Genomic DNA, 26,170 nt, shown 5'->3' with positions numbered 1-26,170 from the left:
TCATTGTGCTGCTATGTGCAAACTGATGTATCTTTTACATTTATTTTGCCAGTCAAAACAAAACTTAGTGCAATTATTAATATTCTGTTGCAAGCATTTAGTAGATTATTTCAAGGGTAAGTAGAAATTTGTTTCACTTCTACCAAAGCCCTGTTCTCTCTGTATTACAGTATACTAAGGGATTGTTTTCCTGCTCTCTCTTCTTTAGACCTGATATTGATCACCATGTTTGGTGATCAAGAGGTTTCTTCAGTAAATGGCTTCATGCTCTTTCCTCAGGACTGATAATAGCTGAGGCAATTGCAGCAGGGACTTCTAGTGCCTATTTTTCTAGATTCACCACTCTTTCCTGCCTCCAGCACCCCAGCTTCTTTCTTCTCTGTCTTTTCTCTGCTTCTGAAGATGGACTCCATCAGAAAAAAATTCCTTCAATAAGTTGATTTCTCCTCCACTGTGATGAACATCAGAGTGTTGGGAGTATCTTGAGCTCCTCCATACTGTCTTTAGAGACGGGTGGACAGCCCAGCTGGTGTGGCCCTTTTGTCTCTGTCCACCACTGTTGGAGTGGAAATGTCAGACCAAGCAACTTCGTCTATGCACAGGGATAAGGACTGCTGACTGGGAAGCAGGACCCTTGTGGAGAGGAACGGGAAAATCCTGTCCCAGAGGAACTGGGAGCTACTGAGAGATTCTGATAGCAAGTGGGGAAGTAAGCTGTGTTCTTCTTCGAGCGGTGTCCCTGTGGGTGCTCCACTCTAGGTGTTGGTGCATCCCTGCGCCAGAGATTGGAGATTTCTCACAGCAGTACTTAGTTGGGGGAAGGGCGTGCACAGGAGTCGTCTTGTGCAGCCATTGGCACCTCCTGTAGTGTGTGCACCCCGACCGTCCCGTCAGTTCCTTCTCAATCGTCCTCAGCTGCAGGCAGAGCTCCGCGGCCCTGCTCTCTTTGATTCTTTCTGAAAGGAAAAAAAAATTATTAGTTACATAGGAACTTCTTATCATAGTTTCTTTAGTTCCTCTTAGAGGTTTTTCTTCAAAAAAAAAAAGAAGAAGAAGAAGAAGAAAGAAGACTTTTTCTCTGCTTAACTCCCCATTTGGGAAAAGTTTCTACAGTTTACCATTACAATTAACTCCCACCCTTATCTCTTGAGAGGTGGGAGAGGCTTAAGTGCCGTCATGCCAGGCTCAACAGGATTTAAAAAGTGTGACTCCTGCCTTGAACCGATGCCGGTCTCTCACGGCCATACATCCTGCATTCGCTGTCTGGGAGAAACTCATATCTCCCAGAAATGCTTACATTGCACCAACTTAACAACAAGGGCAAGATGTGACAGGGATCTCCGCTTGAAAATGCTCCTGCTGGAGAAATCCCTCCAACCTCCACAAGAGAGGCCCTCTGGGGAGTCTCATAAACCGAGATCCCTGAGCTCTGATAAGGCTCAGACTTCCAAAACTGTCAGGAAGTGAACCTCGACCTCTCCAGCAAGGGTCTCAGAAAAAGAGAGCTTCCCCAGCGAGGTCTTTACCCTCAGTGCTCCACTCATCCAGAGTGAGCACTTACGAGGCACTGGGCTCCTCCGGCACCGTCCCTCAGTGGACCCCTGCTGAGTCCCAACGCACGGCACCGGTGTTGACACATCAAGTCTCCTCCACGGCACTGACTACCCTGGTGCAAAGCATGGCACAGGCAGCAGCAGTGCAATCAGTGCTGCCACCACCGGCACCGACCCAGGACTTGATGCCGGCTAACATACCAAACCTGGCACCCGTCAGCGCTCCAAAGGTCAACCGCAACCCCAAGGCAGGACCAGCGCAACTCCTGCACACTGAGGACATAGCAGTTTCTTCAGCACCACAGTCACTACTGCTCGGCACCGAACACTCCCCGAGCTACGTAGCATGGTACCATCCTTCATCTCCTGCACCACTCTCCATGCATAGTGGTGAGGAAGGAGACGTGCAGCACAACTGCTTCTCCTCTCAACGTTCATCCCCATCACAGATGAGACTTACATGGAACACTGTGAAGCCTAAGCCTCATCCCTCCGAGCAGTCACAGCCCTGGTATGCACAGCACTGGTCTTACCCATTACTACCTTACTCCATGCAATGGCCACAATGGGGTCCTTGGCCCACATATCAGAACCCCTATTCTGGTCCCCCTTCCCCAGCAACAAGAGGTTCCAGAGTATACCCATCATTAACACACAGAGAAACCTCTGGCCCCCTGAGACAGATATAGAAGAGGAAGAGATACTATCACAGGCAGACCTGGATGATTCACCACCTGCCCCCCACTCATCTTTTGCACCAGATGAAGCGGTGACGCCATCTCCCCCTATGGCACCAGGTGACCTGAAACAGTTCGAAGAACTCTTCAAAAGAGTCGCAAACAACCAAGAAATTGCCTTACATGAGGTGCAGGAGAAAAAACATAAGTTGTTTAAAAATCTTACAACTGGCATTATTGACCAAGATTGTCCTCCCCATGGATGAGGCTATAATGGAGCCTGCGGAGGTAATATGGCAAACACTGGCATCGGCACCACCCACCAACAAATGGGCTGACAGAAAATACTTTGTTCCAGCCAACGGCATGGAATTTTTGTTTTCACACCCTCGAGCCTGCTCTCTGGTAGTAGAGGCTGTTAATCAGTGCAATACACAGCCTCATTTCTGCTCCTCACTCTAACATAAAGAACACAAGAGACTGGACCTCTTTGGGCGGAAAGTTTACTCATCAGCCACCCTTTGCTTAGAGTTGCCAACTATTCTGCTCTACTAGCAAATTATGACTACTCTAACTATAGTAAAATACAAGAGCTTGTGGAGGACCTCCCTGAGCATAAACGTCCTCAACTCAACGCCATTATCAATGAGGGTCAGCACAGCACTGCAAGCCGCAATGAATGTAGCGGACACAGCTGCCCGAACAACCGCAACAGCTGTGGTTATGAGAAGAACATAATGGTTGCAGGCTTCGGGAATTCCAAAAGAACTACAACTAAAAGTGGAGGGCCTCCCATTCGATAGGGATAAACTATTCTTGTCTCAAACAGATGACGTCCTTCATACCATGAAGGCCTCCCGAGCGATGCTTCGTATGCTAGGCATACACCCACCGCCTGACAAACACCCTCGCTTTACACCATGCCAGTCAACAACCACAATACTTCACTCAGAACAGACCCAAACAACGGGCTCAGAGACGATGAGTTCCACAGAACCAGGCCTCGTCCACCTGTCCATCTACATCTAAGCCACAATTTTGAAGTCTTGGTTGAGGGTATGCACGACCTCCCCACACCTCTAACGCCAACAGATGCCGCATCCCACAATTTTGGTCACCGCCTACACCCATTTTACCATGCCTGAGCTGTGATAACCACAGATGAATGGGTTTTGGAGATCATACAGTCTGGTTACACCATTCCTTTCACAGCCATCACCCCTACCCCCCCCCTTCCCTGTCCCTCTTCAGGGACCCCTCTCACAAGCACCTTCTGCAACAGGAAGTAAACCACCTCCTACTGCTGGGTGCTGTGGAACCAGTACCACATCAGTACAGAGGGAAAATATTCCAAATATTTCCTGACAGAGAAGAAAGGAGGGGTATGGAGACCAATCTTAGATTTTCGAAAACTCAACAGATTCGTACGCAACCACAGGTTCAAAATGGTCACTCTGGCCACAGTAATCCCAGCGCTAGACAGGGGGGACTGTTTTGCAGCCCTCCACCTCCAAGATGCATACTTACATATTACAATACATCCTGCCCACAGACGGTTCCTACGGTTCACAGTAGGACCTAACCACTACCAATACAGGGTCGTTCCCTTTGGACTGTCCACCACTCCCCGTGTATTCTCAAAAACGCTCGTGGTAGTAGCAGCACATTTACGATGCAAAGGAGTCATCATCTACCCCTCTTTGGACGATTGCCTTCTCAAGGATACCAATTGACAAGAAATGGCAGGCATGCTGAAGACCACAATAGACCTGTTTCACCAGCTAGATCTACAGATAAACAAAAAGAAATCCGTCCTGGAACCAACCCAGTGATTGGAGTTTATCGGAGCCAACCTAGACTCCATACAAGCCAAGGTAATATAGACAAACCACAGATTCACTACATTGACCAATCTTATTTCCACAGTGATCATCAGCCCACGAACTTCAGTGAGGACATGCCTTCAGATTCTGGGACATATGGCAGCTACAACTTTCATAGTAAAGTCTACAGCACTAGTTGAGCATGGTCTATGCACCCAGCAAACACTCTCTCAACAGACGTGTGATGCTACCACCAAGGGTTATCCTCTCCCTACAATGGTGGACACAGCCAGGGAATGTATGCTCTGGGATTCTCTTTCAACAAGACCCCCCATCAGTGACTATTACAACAGATGCCTCCCTGATAGGTTAGGGTGCCCACTTGGGTCACCACAATGTACAAGGCAAGTGGTCTGCAATGGAAACCCGACTACATATCAATCTCCTGGAATGCCGCGTGGTACACAATGCATGCTGACACTTCCTCCCATTCATATGAGAAACCTCAACTTCTATCCTCACCGACAATGTGGCGTGCATGTTTTACATCAATCACCAAGGAGGAGCCAGGTCTCACTCGTTATGCGTAGGAACCATGAATCTATGAAACTTCTGCATCCACAAAAATATAAACATCACAGCATCCTACCTACCAGGGTGCCAAAACACTACAGCTGACAACCTCAGCAGGCACTTCTCAAAGGAACATGAGTGGGAAATTCACGACAGTGTTCTCGGCACGATACTCCAAAAATGGGGTCACCCAGTAATCGACCTTTTCACCTCAGTGACAAATCATAAATGTCTACTATTTTGCTCCAGGGCAGGCCTGGCACCAGGCTCATTAGGGGATGCCTTCCTCATCCTGTGGAACGTCACTCATGTATGCCTTCCCGCCAATATCACTGATCCCAAGGGTCATCTGCAAGATGCGACTCGACAGAGCATACATCATTCTCATTGTCCCCATGTGGCCCAGACAGACTTGGTTTCCGTACCTCTCACGTCTAGTAGTCTGTGCCCCACAACCACAGCCTTTCCGGATGGACCTCCTGTTCCAGAACAAGGGCCTGACGCTCCATCCAGACCCAGCGAAACTCCTTCCTATAGCATGGCTCCTCTCTGGTTCCAACGTGGGGAATTGAACTGTTTGGAGAAAGTAAAACAAGTATTACTAAATAGCCGTCGCCTCACCACTAGAAATACTTACCGCCACAAATGGAGAAGATTCTCCTTTTGGTGTCAGCAAAAACAGCTGGACGTGACCATGGCGCCTCTATCTATGATCTTAGACTACCTACTAGAACTGAAGGAAATGGGGTTAGCCATAAGTTCTATTAAAGTACACCTGGCTGCCATCACAGCCCTCCATGAACAGATAGAAGGGGCTTCAATATTTGCTCACCCGATTACACGGCGCTTTCTAGCAGGTATACAGAACATGTACCCAGAAGTACGCCAACCTGCACCACCATGGGATCGCAGTCTTGTGTTCAAATGTCTCACAAGACCACCCTTCGAACTTCTAGCAACCTGCTAGCTCCTACATAAGTCAATTAAGGTTGCATTCCTAGTGGCAATCGCGACTGCAAGACGTGTCAGCAAAATAGGAGCATTTATGGCTGAACCACCATACACTATATTTACCAAAGACAAAATCATGTTACGTCCTCACCCAAAATTCTTGCAGAGAGGCTACAAATTTTCACAGAACCAAACCATACACTTACCTGCCTTCTATCCCAAGCCACATAACGACTCTCAAGAAGCAACGTTACACATGTTAGATGTCAGATGGGCTGTAGCCTTCTACTTGGACAGAACTAAACCATTTTGCAAGTCACCAAGACTATTTGTCTCTACAGCAGAGCACTCCAAGGGTTCTACAATATCAACACAGAGACTCTCCAAATGGGTCTTTTCCTGTATTCAAACTTGCTACCACCTGCATCACGAAGAACCCCACATGGGCATCAGATCCCACTCAACGTGAGCCATGGTGGCATCGATTGCATTCTTGAACAATGTCCCCTTAATAGATATTTGTAGAGCTGCAATCTGGACATTGGAGCACACTTTTGCAAAACATTATGCTATCACCCAAGGCCTTGTCTCAGACTCTATTGTTGGCCTCATAGTGCTCTCATCACACACTAATACATAACTCCGAACTCGTACCACCCCTGGTGGGGTACTGCTCTATAAGCACCTAGAGAGGAGCACCCACAGGGACACCACTCGAAGAAGAAGTTAGTCACCTTGTGCAGTAACGATGGTTGTTCGAGATATGTGTCCCTGTGCGTGATCCACTACCCACCCTCCTCCCCTCTACTTTGGAGTTCATGCAGCCAAGCTCTGCAGTAGAGAAGGAATGGAGGGCATAGTCGGGGGTGCGCACACTACAGGGGATGCCAACGGCTGCATGAGACAGTTCCTGTGTGCACCCTTCCTGTGACCAAGTACTGCTGCGAGAAATATCTGATCTCCGGCGAAGGGACACACTGACACCTAGAGTGGAGCACCCACAGGGGGACACATCTCTAAGAACCATCATTACTGCACAAGGTGAGTAACTTCTTCTTGTAAAGCAACCCACTACAGACAGCTTCTAGAGCTTGGGGTTTGGGGGGTCCATACTCAACCAGGGCTTTCTTAGAATACTTGCTCATTGATAGCTTGGCTGTTGGTTGTACCTCTTCAGTTTTTCTGAGCAGACCGCCGGATTCCCCGCTCTGATGCACCACACCTTCGCCTCATAGTAATCATTAGTCTGATGCATGCAAATTCTTTTTTTAAGCATATTGTAGAAGAGGATTTAGAGGAGACAGTCAGTGAATTCATCAGATACCATTCTGTTGCTTGAAACTATAATTTCCATCCCATCTTTAAAATAAGTAAAAAGGAAAATCCTGGTCCTGCTCTTCCTTTGCTTTGGCTGACTTTATGTTCTGGTGATGATTTCTTAAAGCTCTATTTCCTGTTTAGAACCTCACCTTGCACTCTGGGTAACTTTCTCTTATGGGATTCTCAATTTGTGTTTGAATTGATGGATTTTTCTGCCTCTCGCAATGATTGGAGGTATTTCTTCCATAAAGTTCTGCTTTTTTATTTCTCATCTTCCTCCTTAAGACAACAGTCCCTATCTCTCAATTCTCAGTAGGAGTCAGAATTCAGACTTTCATGGGAATTTGTGCTGTTAGGAAACTTAACAAGGTCCCCAAATCTTAACTTAGTGGTTAGTGTTTTCTGGCACATCCAAATTTCAGCTAAGGAAGTAATCGTCAAAGTAAAGAATCTCCAGGAGAGAGATATGGAATTTAGAGGAAGATGGTGCTAAATGTCTTTTGGTGGTTGGCTCTCCTTTCCTGTGTCTGAGGAAAGAGGAATAACTTGCTAATTATGAACTACTGTTCTAAAATGTAGGAAACGAACCAACAGGTAAGACTCTTCTGTTTTGGTAAAATTTGTAACATTTCAAGTACTGCCTGAGTAAGGAATCGGAATTGTATCTGAAACACAAACAACATTTTTAATGTGTGTAAATTGAGACTGTACGTTATTTATAGGAAATCCATTTAAAATAACTATTCTGTATGCTTATTCCTACTGGTACTTAACTTTTTTTTATAATAGATGTAGGTAAGACTTCACAGCATTTTATCACTGCAGATTCTCCTCAGTTGGTTAATGGGTCACCTACTGATCTTGGTCACCTACTGATCACCCCTGATTTTGTTCAGTAGCACTGGAGAGGAGTTGTATAAATTTAGCCTTGCTATCTTAGGTTTATCTGATCATCCTACTTTCTTCACACAACCCTTCCACACTACTTGTATCACACTTCAAAACTATGTGGGCACCCCCAGTAAGATGTGCTCCATTGAAGTTCAGACTTTTGATGCCTTATTTTCTATTACCCCATTAAAAATAATATATTTAGACTCCACATTTATTTTCCCTGGGAGATGCTGTAGTATCATCTCAGTTTCCCTTGCATGTAGGAAAAACCCTTATTCCATCACCCCTTGAACTGAAATAGAAACCTCATTAAAATATTGCTAATAGATATTTGTTTTTGTTCCCCCCCCTCCACAGTAAAGAGAGCTATGCATCACTCAGAAAATGTCAGACTGTTCCACCTAATGTAGAGTTCCGTTCTCCCTATTGCCATTCTAAAGTGCCACACGCTGCTGCAGACCTTGAAGGTTGGCTCTGGGATTTTCTGTACTGCAGAGACTCAGCAGGGAAGCAAATTTCTGTTGGTATAAAGGGGCTCTCAGACTCTGATTCTCACCATGTTTTCTTCATGAATTCTGAAGAATCTGGCTTGGAAACGGATTTTGACTCCTCCTCAGACAAGAGTTTCCAAACTGTCTCAGAAGATTAATTTTGAAAGTTCTGAAATCCGTCTGACAGAGAAGCTTAAACCTTGTGAAGCAAACTCATTCTTCCATCTTGCCAATAAGTATTGGAAGACTGTTTTGTTTAAGCTCAATGACAAATTGCCTTTCAGGCCTTTACAATGCTAAGGATTATACAGAAGAGTTGTCATTGTTATGTAACAGTCACATTCTTGTTAATCTATTAAATTCTTGTTAAGCTTCATTTCAAAATTACAATAGCACAATATCTGGAAAAAGATTTAACTCCAAGCTACCGGTAATTAAAAAGCTACATGAAATCAAACCCTATAAATGGCTTGTTCTAGACTGAAACAAGCGTTTATAGAAAAGTTGCATTTTAAAGGACATACTTTAAAAAAATACTTGTGTTTGGTGATGGTAGATTAATTTTTAGCACTTGCATGAAATCAGGCAACTTGTACTTTACAAAGGGAAATGTTCATTAGGAACTTTTTGAGGGCCTCCAATATCAGTGTGTTTGCCTTTTGTTTAACTGTACTGTTTTCTGGAAAAAAGGCACCAACTTTGATTACATACTGTAATATACAATTCATACTGTAATCCAAGTTCACCATTCCCAACAAGTTTTACAAAGTGCCTCTTTTCCTTAAGTATTGAGAAGGAAAAAAGTCTCAAGAACTGGGCCGCATTTAGCCATAAGTGTTAAGAGGCACAACTCTGTTGACTTGTTGTGCATGCTTCGCAAGGGCTTAATTTGAACTAATATTTTTAAATAGATTTAAAAAAGAAAAATAGCTGGAGCAGTGGTCTTTTAAAAAGATAGTAGTATCATTGAGTGGAGCTGTATAGAGCAACAATGAAGTTGTCATAATACAACCATTGCAAAACATCTTTGTGAGATTACATTGACACTGAACAGTGTCAGGCTTGTGCTCTGATTTGTGGATTATATACATTTTCTATAAGATGGAAAAGGAGGCCTTATTTCTTTTTTATTCCTTGGAGGAGCAGAAAGGAGATCCCAGTGATTCCATTCTGTTTGTTTAGCACTTCTTGTGCTAACTTATCTCAAGCAGTGTAGGGAAATTTCCTAACATTTGTGCCCTTCTTGAGATCAGAATGAATAAGCGAAGTTTAAAACAAATGTATTATACCGTAAAGAGCTGCATGCAGGTCTAAATCCACTGTTCAAAAAAAAAAAAAAATTCCTGCCCCTTTTCCCCAAAACATCAAGTCCTATCCACGCTGAAATTTGTAACAGTTTATAAAACCTGTTCTCTATAAAGGTGTCATTGTGGTTTCAAATCTCAGTATAGACAGCCTTAAATTAAGTATTTTATGAGCTCATCTGACAAAACCCTGATAGTTATGAAGATAATTATTAAACCACTGTTTTAATGATGATTGGGGTTTTTTTTTTAAAGCAACATTTTTTGGGCTAATGGTGGTTTTAAAAACATAAATGGAAGTAACCTCTTGTGGCTTGCTTGAAAAAGACTTGGCATTTAAGGGCCAAATGTTATTTCTAGTACAGTACTGTAAATTTGGAGTAAATGAGCTGTACTCCCGAGAGAAGAGAGAACTCTCTCAAGCATTTATTGGGAGCGGCCTGTAAATAAAACTGACTGGAGATGGGAGGGACAAGAGAAGAACAAATATTTTTTATAATAGTATAGTGTAAATTTTGAATATCTCCAGGTCTTTGAGTTGTCAAAACCTTAACGTTCCCAACTTGGACTAAATGTTAAGCAGTTCTTTAGGTTTTCAAAGAAAATTCACAACTCAAAGTGCTACATCTTAAGAATAAACTCTCATTAAAATGCTTTAAAAATTGTTAAAATGTTGTTAAACTATAATGTATTTCCCCACATAAAGTATTAAAGCATTTTTATATTATTATATGGATTTTTATATCTTTTGTGCTATCTCACTTGAAAAAATTGTACTTGATTTTTGATATTTGACTCTTGTATATCTTTGATTCTGCACGGTGACCTGTTAAAAGAAAAATATTGGTACAACCACTAATTTTTATTTCAAAAAATAAAACACAAGCTGTGGTTATATAGTCTCACTTGTAACGGCAAATTGATATTATGGAGTGTGTAATGAGGTTTTTTTTTTCTTGCCATGTAAGAAAATACTGTTTTAGTAAATTATTTTAATGTCCTCTTTATGAGATATCTAGTCCACAACACTACAGACTTACAAAAATACTTAATTTTACATATATGAGAAGCCCCATTGCCTTCAATGGGACTAATACACATTCATAATTCCTTTGCAGGATTGTGGCCTGCATTTCCTGTAACACAGTTCTCTTCCCACCGCCCCATCCCCTGCCTCCATTTAATTTTGTTTTACAATTTTTCTGTCCAAAATCATAGTAGAATCTTCAAAATAGCAAGGAAATACATGGACATTTACTGATGTTCTTGGAAAGTATGGTTAACTACACAATTGTATCAAGTATTGTAGACTGCTTCATTTTTTGCAATCACTGGATAAGGCAAAGTGGCTAATAAGCAGTCTTGTTTCATACATACAGGAAAATGCACTTTACTAGGGTTAATACTGTAGGTTTTCTAATATCATCTGGATCTTTGTCCAGAAAATGATAGAGCAGATAATTTTTAAAATCCTTGCTGTCCCTTTGCTGTCTTTTTCATTTCTTATAGCTCTGTTGTTGAGATCTCTGAAATGCTGTTTTGCTAATCATGTATTGGACTGATTTTCCTATCACTACATGCACTTTTACACCTGTGTAAGCTCCATCAGCTTTTAAAAATAAATCACTAATTGGTTTTTAATTTTTATGTGAAATTTGGTAGTGAAGAATGTTGGAATAACAAACCTTGACTCCATTTTTTAGCTTTGTAACAGATACAGCAAGGGATCAACTGTGCAAGCTTCCTACCACTGGCCTCTCAATATGCTTCCTGTCTGAGCTAAAGGATCTATTTGTCTTCACGGAAATTAGTGCATCAATTAGCCTTGCTTCAAACATTCTCCTAGGCTTCTCTGCTGAGACTACCAACTAAAGTGCCACATATGATGTTTTTAACTTTGCATTTTAATATTTTTCAATTGCCCCCGTGCTGTTCAAACCCTTCGTTGCTCTTCCAACCCTTTGTTGCTCTTCCTTCTCCATCCTATTTTTTCCCCTTCTTTCCAGTCTCTATTCTTTCCTCTGCATTTCCTTTCCTGCAGAAACTTGCAGTTCTCAACCCAGTGTCTGTTGCTTCCTCTCTCATTCCCTCCATTAAAATGATCAGTGCTTAAATAGATAAGGTTGACTCTGAAGAATCCTCATTTGACTTTAGAGCTGGCACCTTGTCAGAGGGGGCAAGGTGTTCACATCTGAGTCTTGGTTCAGGCTGCCTTAAGACTTGGACAGATGACATTGCATCACTCATAGTCTGTTCACATTATCTCTGCATCAGTGTAGGCTAGAAACTTTTTTCTAATGATATCTTAGCTTCTGAATCAGAACATGTAAGGCAGGCCCCACAAGTACAGCATTGGGGCTGTACTTTTGACACCACTATGATAAAGGTTCATAAACACAACTGGGTACCTTTTTCCTTTCCATTTGAATGTATTATTATTTGAGGGACCTCTTATCCATCAGTTTACAAGGCTGAGACAGTCCATGTTTTGAATTCACTTTCAGAAAGCACTTAAATATGCCAAGCTAACGGAGTGATCAATTAATGGATTGGGGTTTTGGGAGGAGAGTGGCGGAGGGAGTGAAATGCTTTCTTACAGTCTTGGCAGGAGAATTGCATAAGGGTAAGATGATTACTTTGATACACACAAGAGCACTTACAATAAGACACACAAGGAAATTGTATATAAACATTGATTCTCTAGGGTATTTATTTCTCTCGGGAGGGGAAAACTGAATGAAGAGTACTTTAAGCTAATGTGTTCTTTGTTGTGAACTGAAAAGAGAGCTCTGGTCCACAGCCTCCAGAGCCAAACACACTGCCTTCCATAAGGACCAGTGTTGTTAACCCATGCTTTGGGCTATTTCTATACTACAGAGCTTATGCCTGCATAGCCTCCTAGTAGAGACGCAGCCATACATCAACTTTTTTTTTTTTTTTTTTTTTTTGCCAGAATAGGAACAAGAGAGAGAAAGTGGGTAAAGTAGTCATTTTTTCTTAGACCAACTTCTGCGGGTGAGAGACAAGTTTTCGAGTTTACACAGAGCTCTCTCTCTTTCACGAACGACATCACCAGAAACATGCTTCTGATAGCATAGCTGTGTTCTACACTGGGGCTTTTGACACCACACTGCTGCCATAACTCTTAAGTGTAGAACCAAGCCTTGTGCTTCCCTCGCCAGTATATCCACTTAGTTGCCTTATATGTGGCCTGTCAACTCTTTGGGGGAGGTCCCCGTTTTTTTGTTACATGTTTGTACAGCATCTAGCACAGTGGTTTTTGAACTTCTTGTATGGGTGACCCCTTTCACATGGCAAGCCTCTTAGTGAGACCCCTCTTATACATTAAAAATTCACAATGGGGCCTTGGCCTGCAATGGAGGGGGGTAGGGTCACTAAATGCCGCAGCAATACATAATGTTGAACATATTTCTGTTTTGCAAATAGCCCCAGTTGTTATAACTTGTCTGAGTAGCCAGGAACTGTGGGCGGGGGGGTGGGGTGTGAAATCTGTCCTCTCACTGCACAGCTTGAGCCCAGTTTGAATCAGGATGGTCCAACCTTTACAAAGCTGTGGTCTGGGTGCTCGTTTTGGGGCACCTCTAGGGGCCATATACAGAGAAATGATCTGATTCTTGGATCTGAAATTATATTTTTAGGATTTAGCCATAAAGCATTAATGGGATTAAGAAGTATTAAAAAGACACTCGCTCCCCTCTTAGTGAAGACCCTAAGGAAAAGATCTTTCTTGCACTAGAGTCCCAGTGTCTATCATATTTGCAGTGGCAGAGATAGCAGCCAAGTGGTGCTCCCCAGTTCGTTTTGACTTCTCGTTTAATTACTGAGAATGTGCTTCTGAACATTGAACAAAGCTTCAGGACAAAGTCTTCTAAGTTTGGAAACTGATCCTTAGGGACAAGTTTCCAGAAGTTTTCATGCAATTTATTCTTGAAAAGAAAATGATAGTCTGTAGTTCACACAGGTCAAACTGAAGATTGTGCGATTGCTGCTCAATTGGTACTTCCATCAGATTGTTAAATGCTAGATCTCTCACTCTCAAACTGCTAATCTAGGGCTGAGATATAATATTTCTGAGAAGCTGTGAAAATCAGCACCCCCACTCTCACGTGAGAGTTCCTTACATGATGGAAAATGGGTGATGTTCTTGGGAAGGGACACTCTGAATAGTCTAAGCTTTCTGTGGTCTGCATCAGCATGGTCCACTAAAGTAGAAACATCCTGATTTCTACCTTGCAGCAGCCCATGCCTGAGGGTACCGAGATGTGCATGGGTGGAAAGGCACAGAGAAAGGCTGGGTTTTCCCGCTGCTCTTGAAACTAGACATGGTTGCTTATTTTTTTCCAGAAACACACAGCTCACCTTTCTAATTTGAAAAATAAATTGTAGAAGGCACATTCCTGCACTCAGCTACCAAACTTGTAAATGGCAATGCAAATCTTCATATTCTGCATTCAAGTCCTCAAGGAAGCTGATAAATTTTCTGTGCTTCTGTGCTCTATTTTCTCTATGGATTACTTTTACCACTTTTATTACATTAGTTATCACATCACTTGTTTCAACAGATTTCCTGCAATATGCCTCCTGCTATAGGATGTAGTGCAGAAGGTAGGGTATTCAACTCTATTTTCTTTTAGCAAACCTCCTAATCCCCCTATATAGCTGGTCATTGTTCATGCTTCAGCACAGATGGTACAAAAGCACACTTAGCAACCTCCATATTTGCTCACAGAAGTAAGGGCCGTGGTGGAATTAGCTCAGTAACTCCATGCATGGAGAAATCCTCATCAATAGTTTGGATGAAAATTAGTCTGGCAGTAAGTGGGCTGATGGCACGGGCTTCAATACACTGTTTTCCCCAGGAATTGACATTGCGGGTGGGTGGGGTGGTTTAAATTTATGGGGGGGCAGGAAAATCAGGGCCGATGAGGGGTGAGACTGTGAAGGTGAAGGTGGGCTCTATGGCACCATAGTAAAAACTGAAATGTTTCATGACTATTTTATTAGATTTAACTCCTATTTTAAAATCATCACACAAATTAAAGTTGGCTACTCAAGCCTTCTATGAAGCACTACATCTACATCCTTCTTGGTTTCTTGTTATAATTTTGCACAACTCTGTTAATGCACTTCTTGAATGAAATGTGCTCATCTTCGGTGGCTTCTCATGTGTCTGGTACTTCCCTTCCTTCAATTGATATGCTCATTTGTTCATTCACATGCTCAGGCAGAGGGGTGACTTCTTTCAGAACACAAAATTCTATTCAATGATGAAAAAGAACGCTCAACTATAGCTGTTGTGACTGGGAGTAGCAAGAGATTATTTCCTGAGCTGAAAGAAGTAGGAATTCTAGCACAAAGATCAGTTCAAGCCACTAGTGATGATAAAAAAGAAGTTGAAGTCAAATCTTCATTCATTCGTCATATGATATTCCACTCTGTTCAAATTCTCTATTCTATCCTGAGCACATGGCAGCCCCATTGCTGGTAGTGCCTCACTCTGCTCAACTGTTGGTGTTTTACAGGACAGGGATCTGTAAAAGCTCCGTAGAGGTTGAGCAGAATCTAGAAGTCGCTGTTGTAGATTTTTAAGAATCAAGTCTGTGTACTTTTTCAGTTGTCTTAATAAACACTCCTTGTCCTCTTCACTAAAAGATTCAATATAAATGCCTTCAAAAGTCACCTTCTGGACTGAAGTCTTTGTTTCTTCCAGTACTTTTTCAATGGATAGCTCTCCGATTGATTCAACTGTAGCTTCTATTGCTGGACAAAGATCTAATACTGTTGTAGCAGATGCCTGGATGGCACTGTTTCAGGTGGTTTCAACAGTAGACTTACAAGAGAGAGAATGGCAATAGTCTTCTCTGAACATAGTAGCAAAAGTAATCCACCAGCCTCACTACTTAGATCCATTCCATCTTGGTAGATACTTTCCAAAGCCAGTAATAATGGCTGGAGTAATTTTAAGACAACAGGCAAGGATCACTCATGAGAAAGCCAGAGGGTTTTCCCAGGTTGAACTAATATGAACTGCAGTCCCAGTGTATCTTCTGTATTTTTCAAGATATTCAGTATTTTTGGACTCTTGCTGAAAAAAATAATATAATGAAGACATTACATTTATAGCTTTTTTAATGTCTTTTGAAGAGTCTGCAGCTCGTACTAGCGCTAGTTGGAGTAGATGGCCTCTGCAGTGTGTATAGGAGAGATTAGGATTACACTTCTCTGAGCAAAGCTTGTACTCCACCATGTCTTCCAGAGAAGTTTGCAGCTCCATCAAATGCAAAAGCAGCCATCTATTTGGGGTCCAATTGACAAGCATTTAACTCTTCTAAGATGTGGGTTGTCACAGATACAGCCAATGTGTCTTCTATAACTTGAATATCTAGAAATGCATCCACTGGCCTACCACTGACATCAAAATAACGTACACAATGACTTAACACTCGATGTGCATTTGCATCGGTGCATTCATCAGCTATGTATGCAGATGTTTTGAATGTGGCGAGTTCTTTACTTTTTCAACTGTTGAGTCTTTCACTGTTGCACCACATGCGTCCAGCCAGTCAGCTGAGTTTCTTGCAGAAAGATAGTGAGCATTTGCTGGTCTTGTTCGGAGCCAGCGTTCAACTTCAGGATGAACAAGTGACAATGCACTTAACATTGGCCTCCAGTTTGTAGTGTGTGGTATCTCTTGCTTAAATAGAAAGTATGATGCCGTAGCCATGTTTGTTCGCGTGAACTGTGTTGTGTCTCCAGCATTCTTAACAGCCTCATTAACACTCACTGGGGTTGTCCTTGCTCAGTGGAGACTCAGAGTGCAGAGGTGCTTTCACATGAGTTCACCTCCCAGGTGGGGAGCAAGAAAGCACCTTGCTCGTTCCTCCAGCTGCTCACTGTTCACTCTGGCCACTGTTGTTTGTTGTGCCTCCATTCCTCTATTGCCAATGGCCCTGCACCATCACCTTCTGCTGCCACCTGTCTCTGTGACCTCTGCGAGTTGGTCTCTTGAGGGTCCACTAGCTTTTAGTAATTTCAGCTGAGCTCTCAGTGGGGGAATCTTGGCTGCTAGTGCAGAGTGGGCTGTCTCTTCCACAGAAACAGTGTCCCACAGCAGGTCTAGGCACTTAGACCTGATTATCAGTGACTTCAGCTGTAGTGGTTAGTTAACAATACAAAAGACTATCTATGGAGCCTAATCATCTCTGTCTTGAAACAGTGGAGTGGTGTAGGTCAAACAGTACTTGTGACTCAGGCAGACTATCAAGTAAAACACCTGTCCCCACCCTCTCTCTAGATGCCCTCAATCAGCACAGGCTAAGTACAGTTCTGCTGCCCTTTACTCATACAATAAGAATAACATCTCATCCCCCCACCCTCATTCAAGTGATTTGTAACTCAACCCCAGCCAAAATCTATCACTGTGGCAACACAGCTCTGTTTGCTGGATACCTAGGTAGATTAGGTGTGAATGTAAATACAATCTGGTCCTGAAGCCTTAGCCCCAGCCATCATGGAGAGCTCATTTAGACTTTGCTTACAAATCATAGTTTGAAATTATTAGGTTGGCCAACATCACCAAAATGAATGCACTGACATTGTCATTAAAAGCAACAGCTGTATAAGGAAGCTAGTCTATGTTCATACTTTTCAAATCTATTATACTTTTTCAGATACATGTATTTTATCATACACTGTATATGCTTTTAAAGTGTGTATTAACGTTTCAATTTCAATTCACATTTCCAAACAATCACTAAATTTGCAACACTTCATGTAACTAGTTCACAAAACTGTGGGGGATGTTGGGGAAATTCGGGGGGGGGGTATAGGAAAATCCCTGCTTCAATACTACCTCCTAGATTACTGAAAAGTACTTACATTTTTTTCCCAATCATTGTAGGGTGACCAGATGTCCGGATTTGATAGGGACACTCCTGATTTTTGGGTCTTTTTCTTACATAGGCTCCTATTACCCCCATCTTGAGTTTTCACGTTTGCTGTCTGGTCACCCTAAATCATGGTCTTTGAGTTTTGAGGACATGTGATCATTCATCTCCATTACCCTCCTTGCTACAGTGCAGTGGGGCAGTGACACAATTTCAACATTCTTTGCCATTTCTTCCTCCCCGACTGCATGAGCCAGTGTGATAACACACCTTTTTTTTATTTTTTTACCATATCACCATCCCTAAAAGCCTTTTTACATTTTACTGGCCTGAGGCTGCACCTTTATGATGCAGCTAGACTGAATGTGTGCGAGTGCGGCTGCTGGTTTTGGCAGTATGTTCCTCTGCTGTTGAAGTCTGTTTTTCATGTCAACTAGTGCAAGGCATGTTTCAGAGTAACAGCCGTGTTAGTCTGTATTCGCAAAAAGAAAAGGAGGACTTGTGGCACCTTAGAGACTAACCAATTTATTTGAGCATAAGCTTTTGTGAGCTACAGCTCACTTCATCGGATGCATACTGTGGAAAGTGTAGAAGATCTTTTTATATACACACAAAGTATGAAAAAATACCTCCTCCCACCCCACTCTCCTGCTAGAAATAGCTTATCTAAAGTGATCACTCTCCTTACAATGTGTATGATAATCAAGTTGGGCCATTTCCAGCACAAATCCAGGTTTTCTCACCCCCCCACCCCCACACAAACCCACTCTCCTGCTGGTAATGGTGAGAAAACCTGGATTTGTGCTGGAAATGGCCCAACTTGATTATCATACACATTGTAAGGAGAGTGATCACTTTAGATAAGCTATTTCCAGCAGGAGAGTGGGGTGGGAGGAGGTATTTTTTCATGCTTTGTGTGTATATAAAAAGATCTTCTACACTTTCCACAGTATGCATTCGATGAAGTGAGCTGTAGCTCACAAAAGCTTATGCTCAAATAAATTGGTTAGTGCAAGGCATGACTCTCCACTGTGCTGCTTGTGTCTTGCAAGGGTGTAAGGTTAGCTAATACCAGATGACTCTTTCCCCCAGCTGTCATGCGCAGACAGATGCCACCCTGCAGCCCGGTGTTACTAGCAGTGAACAAGTCGTCATCTTCCCCTCTCGTGTGAAATGCGCTAGTCTCTGCCTCAACTTTTCTGATGACAGGTTTCAGAGTAGCAGCCGTGTTAGTCTGTATCCGTAAAAAGAAAAGGAGTATTTGTGGCACCTTAGAGACTAACCAATTTATTAGAGCATAAGCTTTCATGAGCTACAGCTCACTTAGAATCATAGAATATCAGGATTGGAAGGGACCTCAGGAAGTCATCTAGTCCAACCCCCTGCTCAAAGCAGCACCAATCCCCAATTTGTTGCCCCAAATCCCTAAATGGCCCCATCAAAGATTGAACTCACAACCCTGGATTTAGCAGGCCAATGCTCAAACCACTGAGCTATCCCTCCCCCCACTTCATTGGATGCATACAGTGGAAAATATAGTGGGGAGATTTTATATACACAGAGAACATGAAACAATGGGTGTTACCATACAGACTGTAACAAGAGTGACCAGGAAGGGTGAGCTACTACCAGCAGGAGAGAGGGGGGCGGAGGGGGAAACCTTTTGTAGTGATAAGGTGGGCCATTTCCAGTAGTTGACAAGAACAGTAGGAGGGGAAATAAACAAGGGGAAATAGTTTCACTTTGTGTAATGACCCATCCACTCCCAGTCTTTATTCAAGCCTAAGTTAATTGTATCCAGTTTGCCACTTTTAGGTCTGTAATCGAGTGACCAAAGAGATTGAAGTGTTCTCCGACTGGTTTTTGAATGTTATAATTCTTGATGTCTGATTTGTGTCCATTTATTCTTTTACGTAGAGATTGTTCAGTTTGGCCAATGTACATGGCAGAGGGACATTGCTGGCATGTGATGGCACATATCACATTGGTAGATGTGCAGGTGAACGAGCCTCTGATAGTGTGGCTAATGTGATTAGGCCCTATGATGGTGTCCCCTGAATAGATATGTGGACACAGTTGGCAATGGGCTTTGTTGCAAGGATAGGTTCCTGGGTTAGTGGTTCTGTTGTGTGGTGTGTGGTTGCTGGTGAGAATTTGCTTCAGGTTGGGGGGCTGTCTGTTAGCAAGGACTGGCCTGTCTCCCACAATCTGTGAGAGTGATGGGTTGTCCTTCAGGATAGGTTTTAGATCCTTGATGATGCATTGGAGAGGTTTTAGTTGGGGGCTGAAGGGGATGGCTAGTGGCGTTCTGTTGTTTTCTTTGTTGGGCCTGTCCTGTAGCAGGTAACTTCTGGGTACTCTTCGGGCTCTGTCAATCTGTTTCTTCACTTCAGCAGGTGGGTATTGTAGTTGTAAGAACGCTTGACAGAGATCTTGTAGGTGTTTGTCTCTGTCTGAGTGGTTGGAGCAAATGCGGTTGTATCATCGAGCTTGGCTGTAGACAATGGATCGGGTGGTGTGGTCTGGATGAAAGCTGGAGGCATTTAGGTAGGCACAGCGGTCAGTAGGTTTCCGGTACAGGGTGGCGTTTATGTGACCATCACTTATTAGCATCGTAGTGTCCAGGAAGTGGATCTCTTATGTGGACTGGTCCAGGCTGAGTTTGATGGTGGGATGGAAATTGTTGAAATCAAGGTGGAATTCCTCAAGGGCTTCTTTTCCATGGGTCCAGATGATGAAGATGTCATCAACGTAGCGCAAGTAGAGTAGGGGCATTAGGGGACGAGAGCTGAGGAAGCGTTGTTCTAAGTCAGCCATAAAAATGTTGGCATACTGTGGGGCCATGCAGGTATCCATAGCAGTGCCACTGATTTGAAGATATACATTGTCCCCAAATGTACATTGTCAGGAAGATCACTGATGGATTGTAGTTTCCTCAGGAAGCCAGTGGTGTCTCGAAGATAGCTGGGAGTGCTGGTAGCGTAGGGCCTGAGGGCTCACCTTTCCTGGTCACTCTCCTTACAGTGCGTATGGTAACACCCATTGTTTCATGTTCTCTGTGTATATAAATCTCCCCCCTGTATTTTCCACTGTATGCATCTGATGAAGTGGGCTGTAGCTCAGGAAAGTTTATGCTCAAATAGATTTGTTAGTCTCTAAGGTGCCCCAAGTCCTCCTTTTCTTTCAACTTTTCTGCACGCTGCAGCCCTTGCCCTGCCTTGCCGGTGTGCCATGTTGTAACTGCCCCGTTTTAAATTCTGCAGAGCCCAGGCCACCACCTTCAAGTGTAATTTAGCCTCCTGCCGCAGGAGCCCCCGCAGCTGCGGCTTTAGGGAAGCCCTTCCCCCCCCCCCACCCCGCGACTTTCCACTTGGACCATCCTGATCCCCACTCCCGCCTGCCTCCTCCCCCCTCCCTTCGTGGGGGCGGGGCTTCCTAGCTCCCGCCCCATCCGGGACCTTCGCTGCCTGCCCCGCCCCTTTCAACACTGATGACCAATAAGGGCTGGTTGGGGGCGGGGGGCGAGACTAGGCGCCGCGGTCTTCGCTGTGGGCCCGGCGCTGACCGCCGCGCGCTGCCCTCGCTGTGGGATCGCTGTTCTCCCCGCCCGGCGGCGGTGCGGCCATGGGGACGGTGCACGCGCGGGTGAGGTCCCTGCCGGCTCCGCTGGCGCGCGGGGCCCCGGGGCCGCGGAGGAGGAGCCGCCGCCGCGCCCGCTGCCGCGACCTTCGGGAGCGGGGCCGGGCCTGGCCGGGGGCCTCTGAACGTGGGAGCAGCGGGGGTGGCTTGTTCCCGGGCGACCTGCCAACCCCTTCCCCGCGGGCTGCGGAGGCTGCCCCGCCCCGCCCGTCGCAACCGGTGCCGGGAGAGTCCCTGCGAGCCTGGGGCGGCAGGATTCCCCCCCCCCCCCCCCGCCGCCGCCTGTCAGCGAGCGGCGGCCCCGTGGAGTCGCCGCCCCGGGGCGAGGCAAACCGCCCGGCGGGGGAGTTTAACCTGAAATGTCTGAGACGGGACGCTCGCCCCTGGGGATGTGGGGCGGCGGGGGTCCGAGGCACCGGCTCCGGGCGGCAGGGCGGCCCTCTCGCCGAACTGGTGACATTTGGCCGCGCCAAGAGGCGCGGGGGGCGGGACTGAGCCGGTGAAGAGGCGCCCCCGCCCAGGCTCTGGCTTTGCTCTCCACGCTGATTTCCCCGGGAAGGGTTTAACTCGCTGTCCAGCTCCTCCCGTCCTTCTTTCAAGGGCCCCTCTCGCACACCTCTTGGCTACGGCTGGTACTGTTTCCAAAGGGCCACCGGGCTTTCTCTAGTCTGAAACCGGGAAGTGGTGACGTATGATAAAAAAGCTGAAAGACCCAGCTCATAGAAGAATGGGGATGGGGATGGGGGCTGCGGCTTTTAAGCAAAGTGCATTTTTTCCACATGGCAGTCTTTCATATATTTGCACTGGTGTTCCCTGCAGAATAAAAGTCATTAAAATATTTGGCTTTTCTGAACAACATTTGGAAGTTTTAGATAATGGCATAGACAGTACACGTATAAAGTTTGAGGATGATACCAAGCTGGGAGGGGTTGCAAGTGCTTTGGAGGGTAGGATTAAAATTCAAAATGATCTGGACAAACTGGAGAAAAGGTCTGAAGTAAAGAGGATGAAATTCAATGGGGACTAATGCAAAGTATTCCTTCCTAAGTGGAGTAATCAGTTGCAAACCTACAAAATGGGAAATGACTGCCTAGGCAGTAATACTGCGGAAAGGTATCTGGGGGTCATAGTGGACCATAAGCTAAATATGAGTCACCTATGTGACACTGTGTGTGTTTAAAAAAAAAAAAGTGGACATTATTCTGGGATATATTAGCAGGAGTGTTGTAAGCAAGACACGAGAAATAATTCTTCCAATCTACTCCACGCTGATTAGGCCTCAACTGGAATATTGTGTCCCATTCTGGGTGCCACATTTCAGGAAAGATGTGGACAAATTGGAGAAAGTCCAGAGAAGAGCAACAAAAATAATTAAAGGTCTAGAAAACATGACCTATGAGGGAAGATTTAAAAAATTGGGTTTCTTTAGTCTGGAAAAGAGAAGATTGAGAGGGGACATAAGTTTTCAAGTACATAAAAGGTTGTTACAAGGAGCAGGGAGCAAAATGGTTCTTAACCTCTGAGGATAGGATAAGAAGCAATCTGCTTAAATTGCAGCAAGGGAGGTTTAGGTTTGATATTAGGAAAAACTTCCTAACTGTCAGGGTGGTTAAGCACTGGAATATATTGCCTAAGGAGGTTGTGGAATCTCCATCATTGGAGATTTGTAAGAGCAAGTTAGACAAACACCTGTCAGGGATGGTCTAGATAATACTTAGTCCTGCCACGAGTGTGATGACCTCTCCAGGCCCTCTTCAGTTCTATGATTCTAAGTCAAGAAACTTGGAGTTAAAGTATGACACCTAGATTCAAGTTCCCTTATATGCACAAAAACAGAGCCGTTGGCTTGTATATTGGATGAGTCATAGAATACTATAATTTCAGCATATGTTGCCTTATCTTGTATTTTTCGTTCTGGTTCCAGAACTCCAAGGTAATATTCAGTGAAATGAAAAGATGGTAAACTTTAAAGTGATAAAGGCATATGTTTTTTCACACAATATGTAATCAGACAGTGGAATTTATTGTTACAGGAAGTTACTGAGACCAAGAACTTAGTAAGATTCTAAAAAATGATTGGACATTTATATGCATATCAAGGATATCCAGAGTTGTCATAATTATAAAAATTTTGAAGGTGGTATTAAGCCTCATTCTTAAGGGTTTAAGCAAATTTCTGGTAGAGATCAGAATAAGACCTAATGTGGGGGCAGATTATTCCACATCTCCCTACTGCAATGTTCTGAAACCTTCCTCTGACTCAGCTGTTACTGGTTGTTGTTAGAGACAGGATACTGAACTAGTTGGACCTTGGGTCTGGTGCAGTATGGCATTTCCTGTGTTGCAAAAGAATAGCTTCTCCCTGAAGCGATTCAGCGTATACTCTGCTGGTGACCTTGCCATAGAGATTGTTGCTGAAGTCTGATATAAGCAGTAGTGTAAGAGGGTATTCCACGACTTCGTGAAGTTCTTATTGTTCTTATTTCATAATGCTATAAGCTATAGCAAACAAACCCATTTTTAGTTGGGAAACTGAACTGACTTACCTTCTCACCTCAAAAGCAGACTCCAACATTGATGAGTCATGTTCTTAGAATGATGTTCAGAGGGCTGGTGATAGGAAGAAAACCTTGTGTTTGCAAATCTAAAAAGATTTAAGCCACATAACAAAGTAACATGCTGAAAAACCTGTTTTTCTTTCTAAACCAAATGTTATGATATCTTTAATTTTGCGTATCATTTCACATAGTGAAAGTATGCCTTAAAAATAAGATGACCGACAAGCATAGATGCCTATTAAAAATTGAATTATACAAGTATTTTTGAAGGGCTGGTGAATAATATCAGAAAAGTTAAATATTTGAAATTTTATAAAGGAAAGGAACTTGTTCTCCTGCAAAACTGTGTAGTGATTTAAAGAAACATACTGTACTTTTTTCTAGGCAGACATAACTTACTGTATATCATATCTTACTAAAGAAAACACTCTCAACAAGGAAATTATTCTATATATTATAAAACTTTCAGCAAATATATACTGTACAAATACATACATGTAATGTCCAGTATTTTCTCTCTTCTATTTATGTTATTGTCATTCATTATAATATGATGGGCAGAATGGTGAGAATTTTCCTCACAAGAAAAAAACTCTCTGATGTGGTACAAAATGTTTAATTTATTAAATAGCAAATGCCAATTATTTTGTGTATATATTTTATTAAGAGTCTGGAGCCTCTTCCAGTGAGTGGGTCTGACTTTGGTGCTCTAGGAGATGAACCTGAACTAGTTGAAGTTGAACCTGAAGCCAAGCAGGAAGTCCTTGAAAACAAAGATGTGAGTTCCTAATCAATGGGTGTGAATGTTTTATTTAAATCTTTTATTTGTAGGGACTATCCCAAACCAGTATTTGAGATACAAAAGAAGAGAATGAATCCAGTAATGTCTGGTTTCCTTTGTTATTCGGTGATTAAAATCGGCAAACAGTTATTAAAATGATTTAAGTAATTGATTTTAATCATGTTTTGCATTTGTACTTTTTAGTTCTTTTCCTGATAAAAAGTTGATTGATTGTTGAGTTGCAACTAAATATAGCTTTCATACTGAATTTGGTGCTGCTTTTTGCTAACCAGGAGGCTGCACTATGTCTGTAGCCATTTATTTAAGCAATTATATAACTTACATTTATTCAGATTCTTAACTTTTACATTTTATTATGTTAAAAATGTTGAATGCATTTCTTATTTACTAGATGGCTAATTTTTTACTAGTGATTTGTGTCAAGCTGTATTTAGATGGAAATTCAATTAAATGCACATTTTTTTTAAATACAAGTGCTGAATACATAAGAAATTTATCAAAGTTTAGCAAAACATGTTTTACATTTAAAACTGATATTAAACAAAATATTATTTGTAAGGCTAAGATTTTGTCACGGGTTCCCCAGCCGCAGCCAGGAGCTATGGGGGTTTCTCTGCCACCTGTGGTGACTTGGAGCTCCAGGGGCCGCCAGAGATGGCAGGGGTACCCTGCAGTTCTGTCCCACCGCAGGCTGTGGGGGACCCTGCAGTTCCTGACCCGTGCAGGCTGAAGTCATAGAGGTCGCTGGAAGTCACGGAATCTGTGACTTCCGCAATCTCAGTGACTAAATCATAGCCTTAATTATCTGTAGTTAGTGAATTGAACTAATTGTTTGTTTCTGGCAACCATGTTCTTCAAGATTTTGGAACTAGTAGATTTCATCCTCTCACACCTTGCTTTATTCATAGATTGGAAGAGGGAAAACAAGCTTTCCTTCTTTTTCAGCTCCTAGTTGGTTTCTTATCTTTGAATGAACTAGTTCAACTGAACTAGTTGAATAAACTGAAACAAAAAAAAAAAACTTTCTCTGCACATGCTGTAGAGGCTACTGTGGTCAACAGTTGATTCAGCACGTCAGTAAACTCTGGTTCCAGGTGCTTAGCCAGTGACATCCGCTAGTTCGGTGTCTGACTTTCTTTAAAACTTGACAAGCTGATCTACTGTTTAATATTATTTTTGGTATTTAATGTAAATGATTTCAATGCATTATATTAATTTAAGGCATTAACAAGGTTTGGAGGTGTTAGATTTTTATTGGTAAATGTTGGTGAACATCGATTTCAACACACACACACACACACACAGAGAGAGAGAGAGAAAAACCAGCAAGAAATATTTCCATCGATGATGATAAATGTGCAGATAGGCATAGTAAGAAAACTGCTGCTTGGGAACTTAATAAAGTTTTTGATTTAAGGATGTTTACTTCGTATATATCGATATGCTGTTGAAAATTTGTGTTTGAACAGTTATAAAACTTTAAATTTTTAGAATCTCAACATCTACTGTCATTACATATTGTCTTTTCCTCCATAATTTCCTGCAACTGTAAACATTTAAATTGACAAAAATATTTAAAAAAACTTAAAAATTATTTTAAAAAAATCGAATTCTGCCAAGTCTAGCCTTAACGTAGTTTGTCAATTTCTTACTTAATTTTAAATAGGTTTATCTAAAA

The 26,170-nt window shown here is 43.0% G+C and overlaps 2 protein-coding genes and 1 long non-coding RNA gene across 3 annotated transcripts in view; 2 read left to right on the top strand and 1 right to left on the bottom strand.

Annotated features, from left to right (window-relative positions):
* LOC311516463 (1-acylglycerol-3-phosphate O-acyltransferase Pnpla3-like) overlaps window positions 1–10,318 on the top strand; it is a 42,650-nt gene extending 32,332 nt beyond the window's left edge. The window contains exon 9 of the mRNA XM_084620551.1: window positions 8,149–10,318. Coding sequence (XP_084476677.1) covers window positions 8,149–8,440 — 292 coding nt within the window. The 3' untranslated portion in view covers window positions 8,441–10,318. The remainder of the gene's footprint in view (window positions 1–8,148) is intronic.
* LOC311516642 lies at window positions 12–21,798 on the bottom strand. Its single transcript, XR_014710468.1, has 3 exons — window positions 21,487–21,798; window positions 5,052–5,199; window positions 12–956 (listed from the first exon to the last, which is right to left on the bottom strand). It is a non-coding gene; the product is annotated as an uncharacterized lncRNA (long non-coding RNA).
* The window catches only part of SAMM50 (SAMM50 sorting and assembly machinery component), a 34,080-nt gene continuing 28,895 nt past the window's right edge, over window positions 20,986–26,170 (top strand). The window contains exons 1-2 of the mRNA XM_084620682.1: window positions 20,986–21,138; window positions 24,358–24,468. Coding sequence (XP_084476808.1) covers window positions 21,118–21,138; window positions 24,358–24,468 — 132 coding nt within the window. The 5' untranslated portion in view covers window positions 20,986–21,117. The remainder of the gene's footprint in view (window positions 21,139–24,357; window positions 24,469–26,170) is intronic.

Source organism: Lepidochelys olivacea (genome assembly GCF_965140295.1).
Source record: "Lepidochelys olivacea isolate rLepOli2 genome assembly, chromosome: 1".
NCBI classification, from domain to species: domain Eukaryota; kingdom Metazoa; phylum Chordata; order Testudines; family Cheloniidae; genus Lepidochelys; species Lepidochelys olivacea.
The sequence above is the reverse complement of the archived record's forward strand: the minus strand, read 5'-3'. Positions and strand labels throughout refer to the sequence as shown.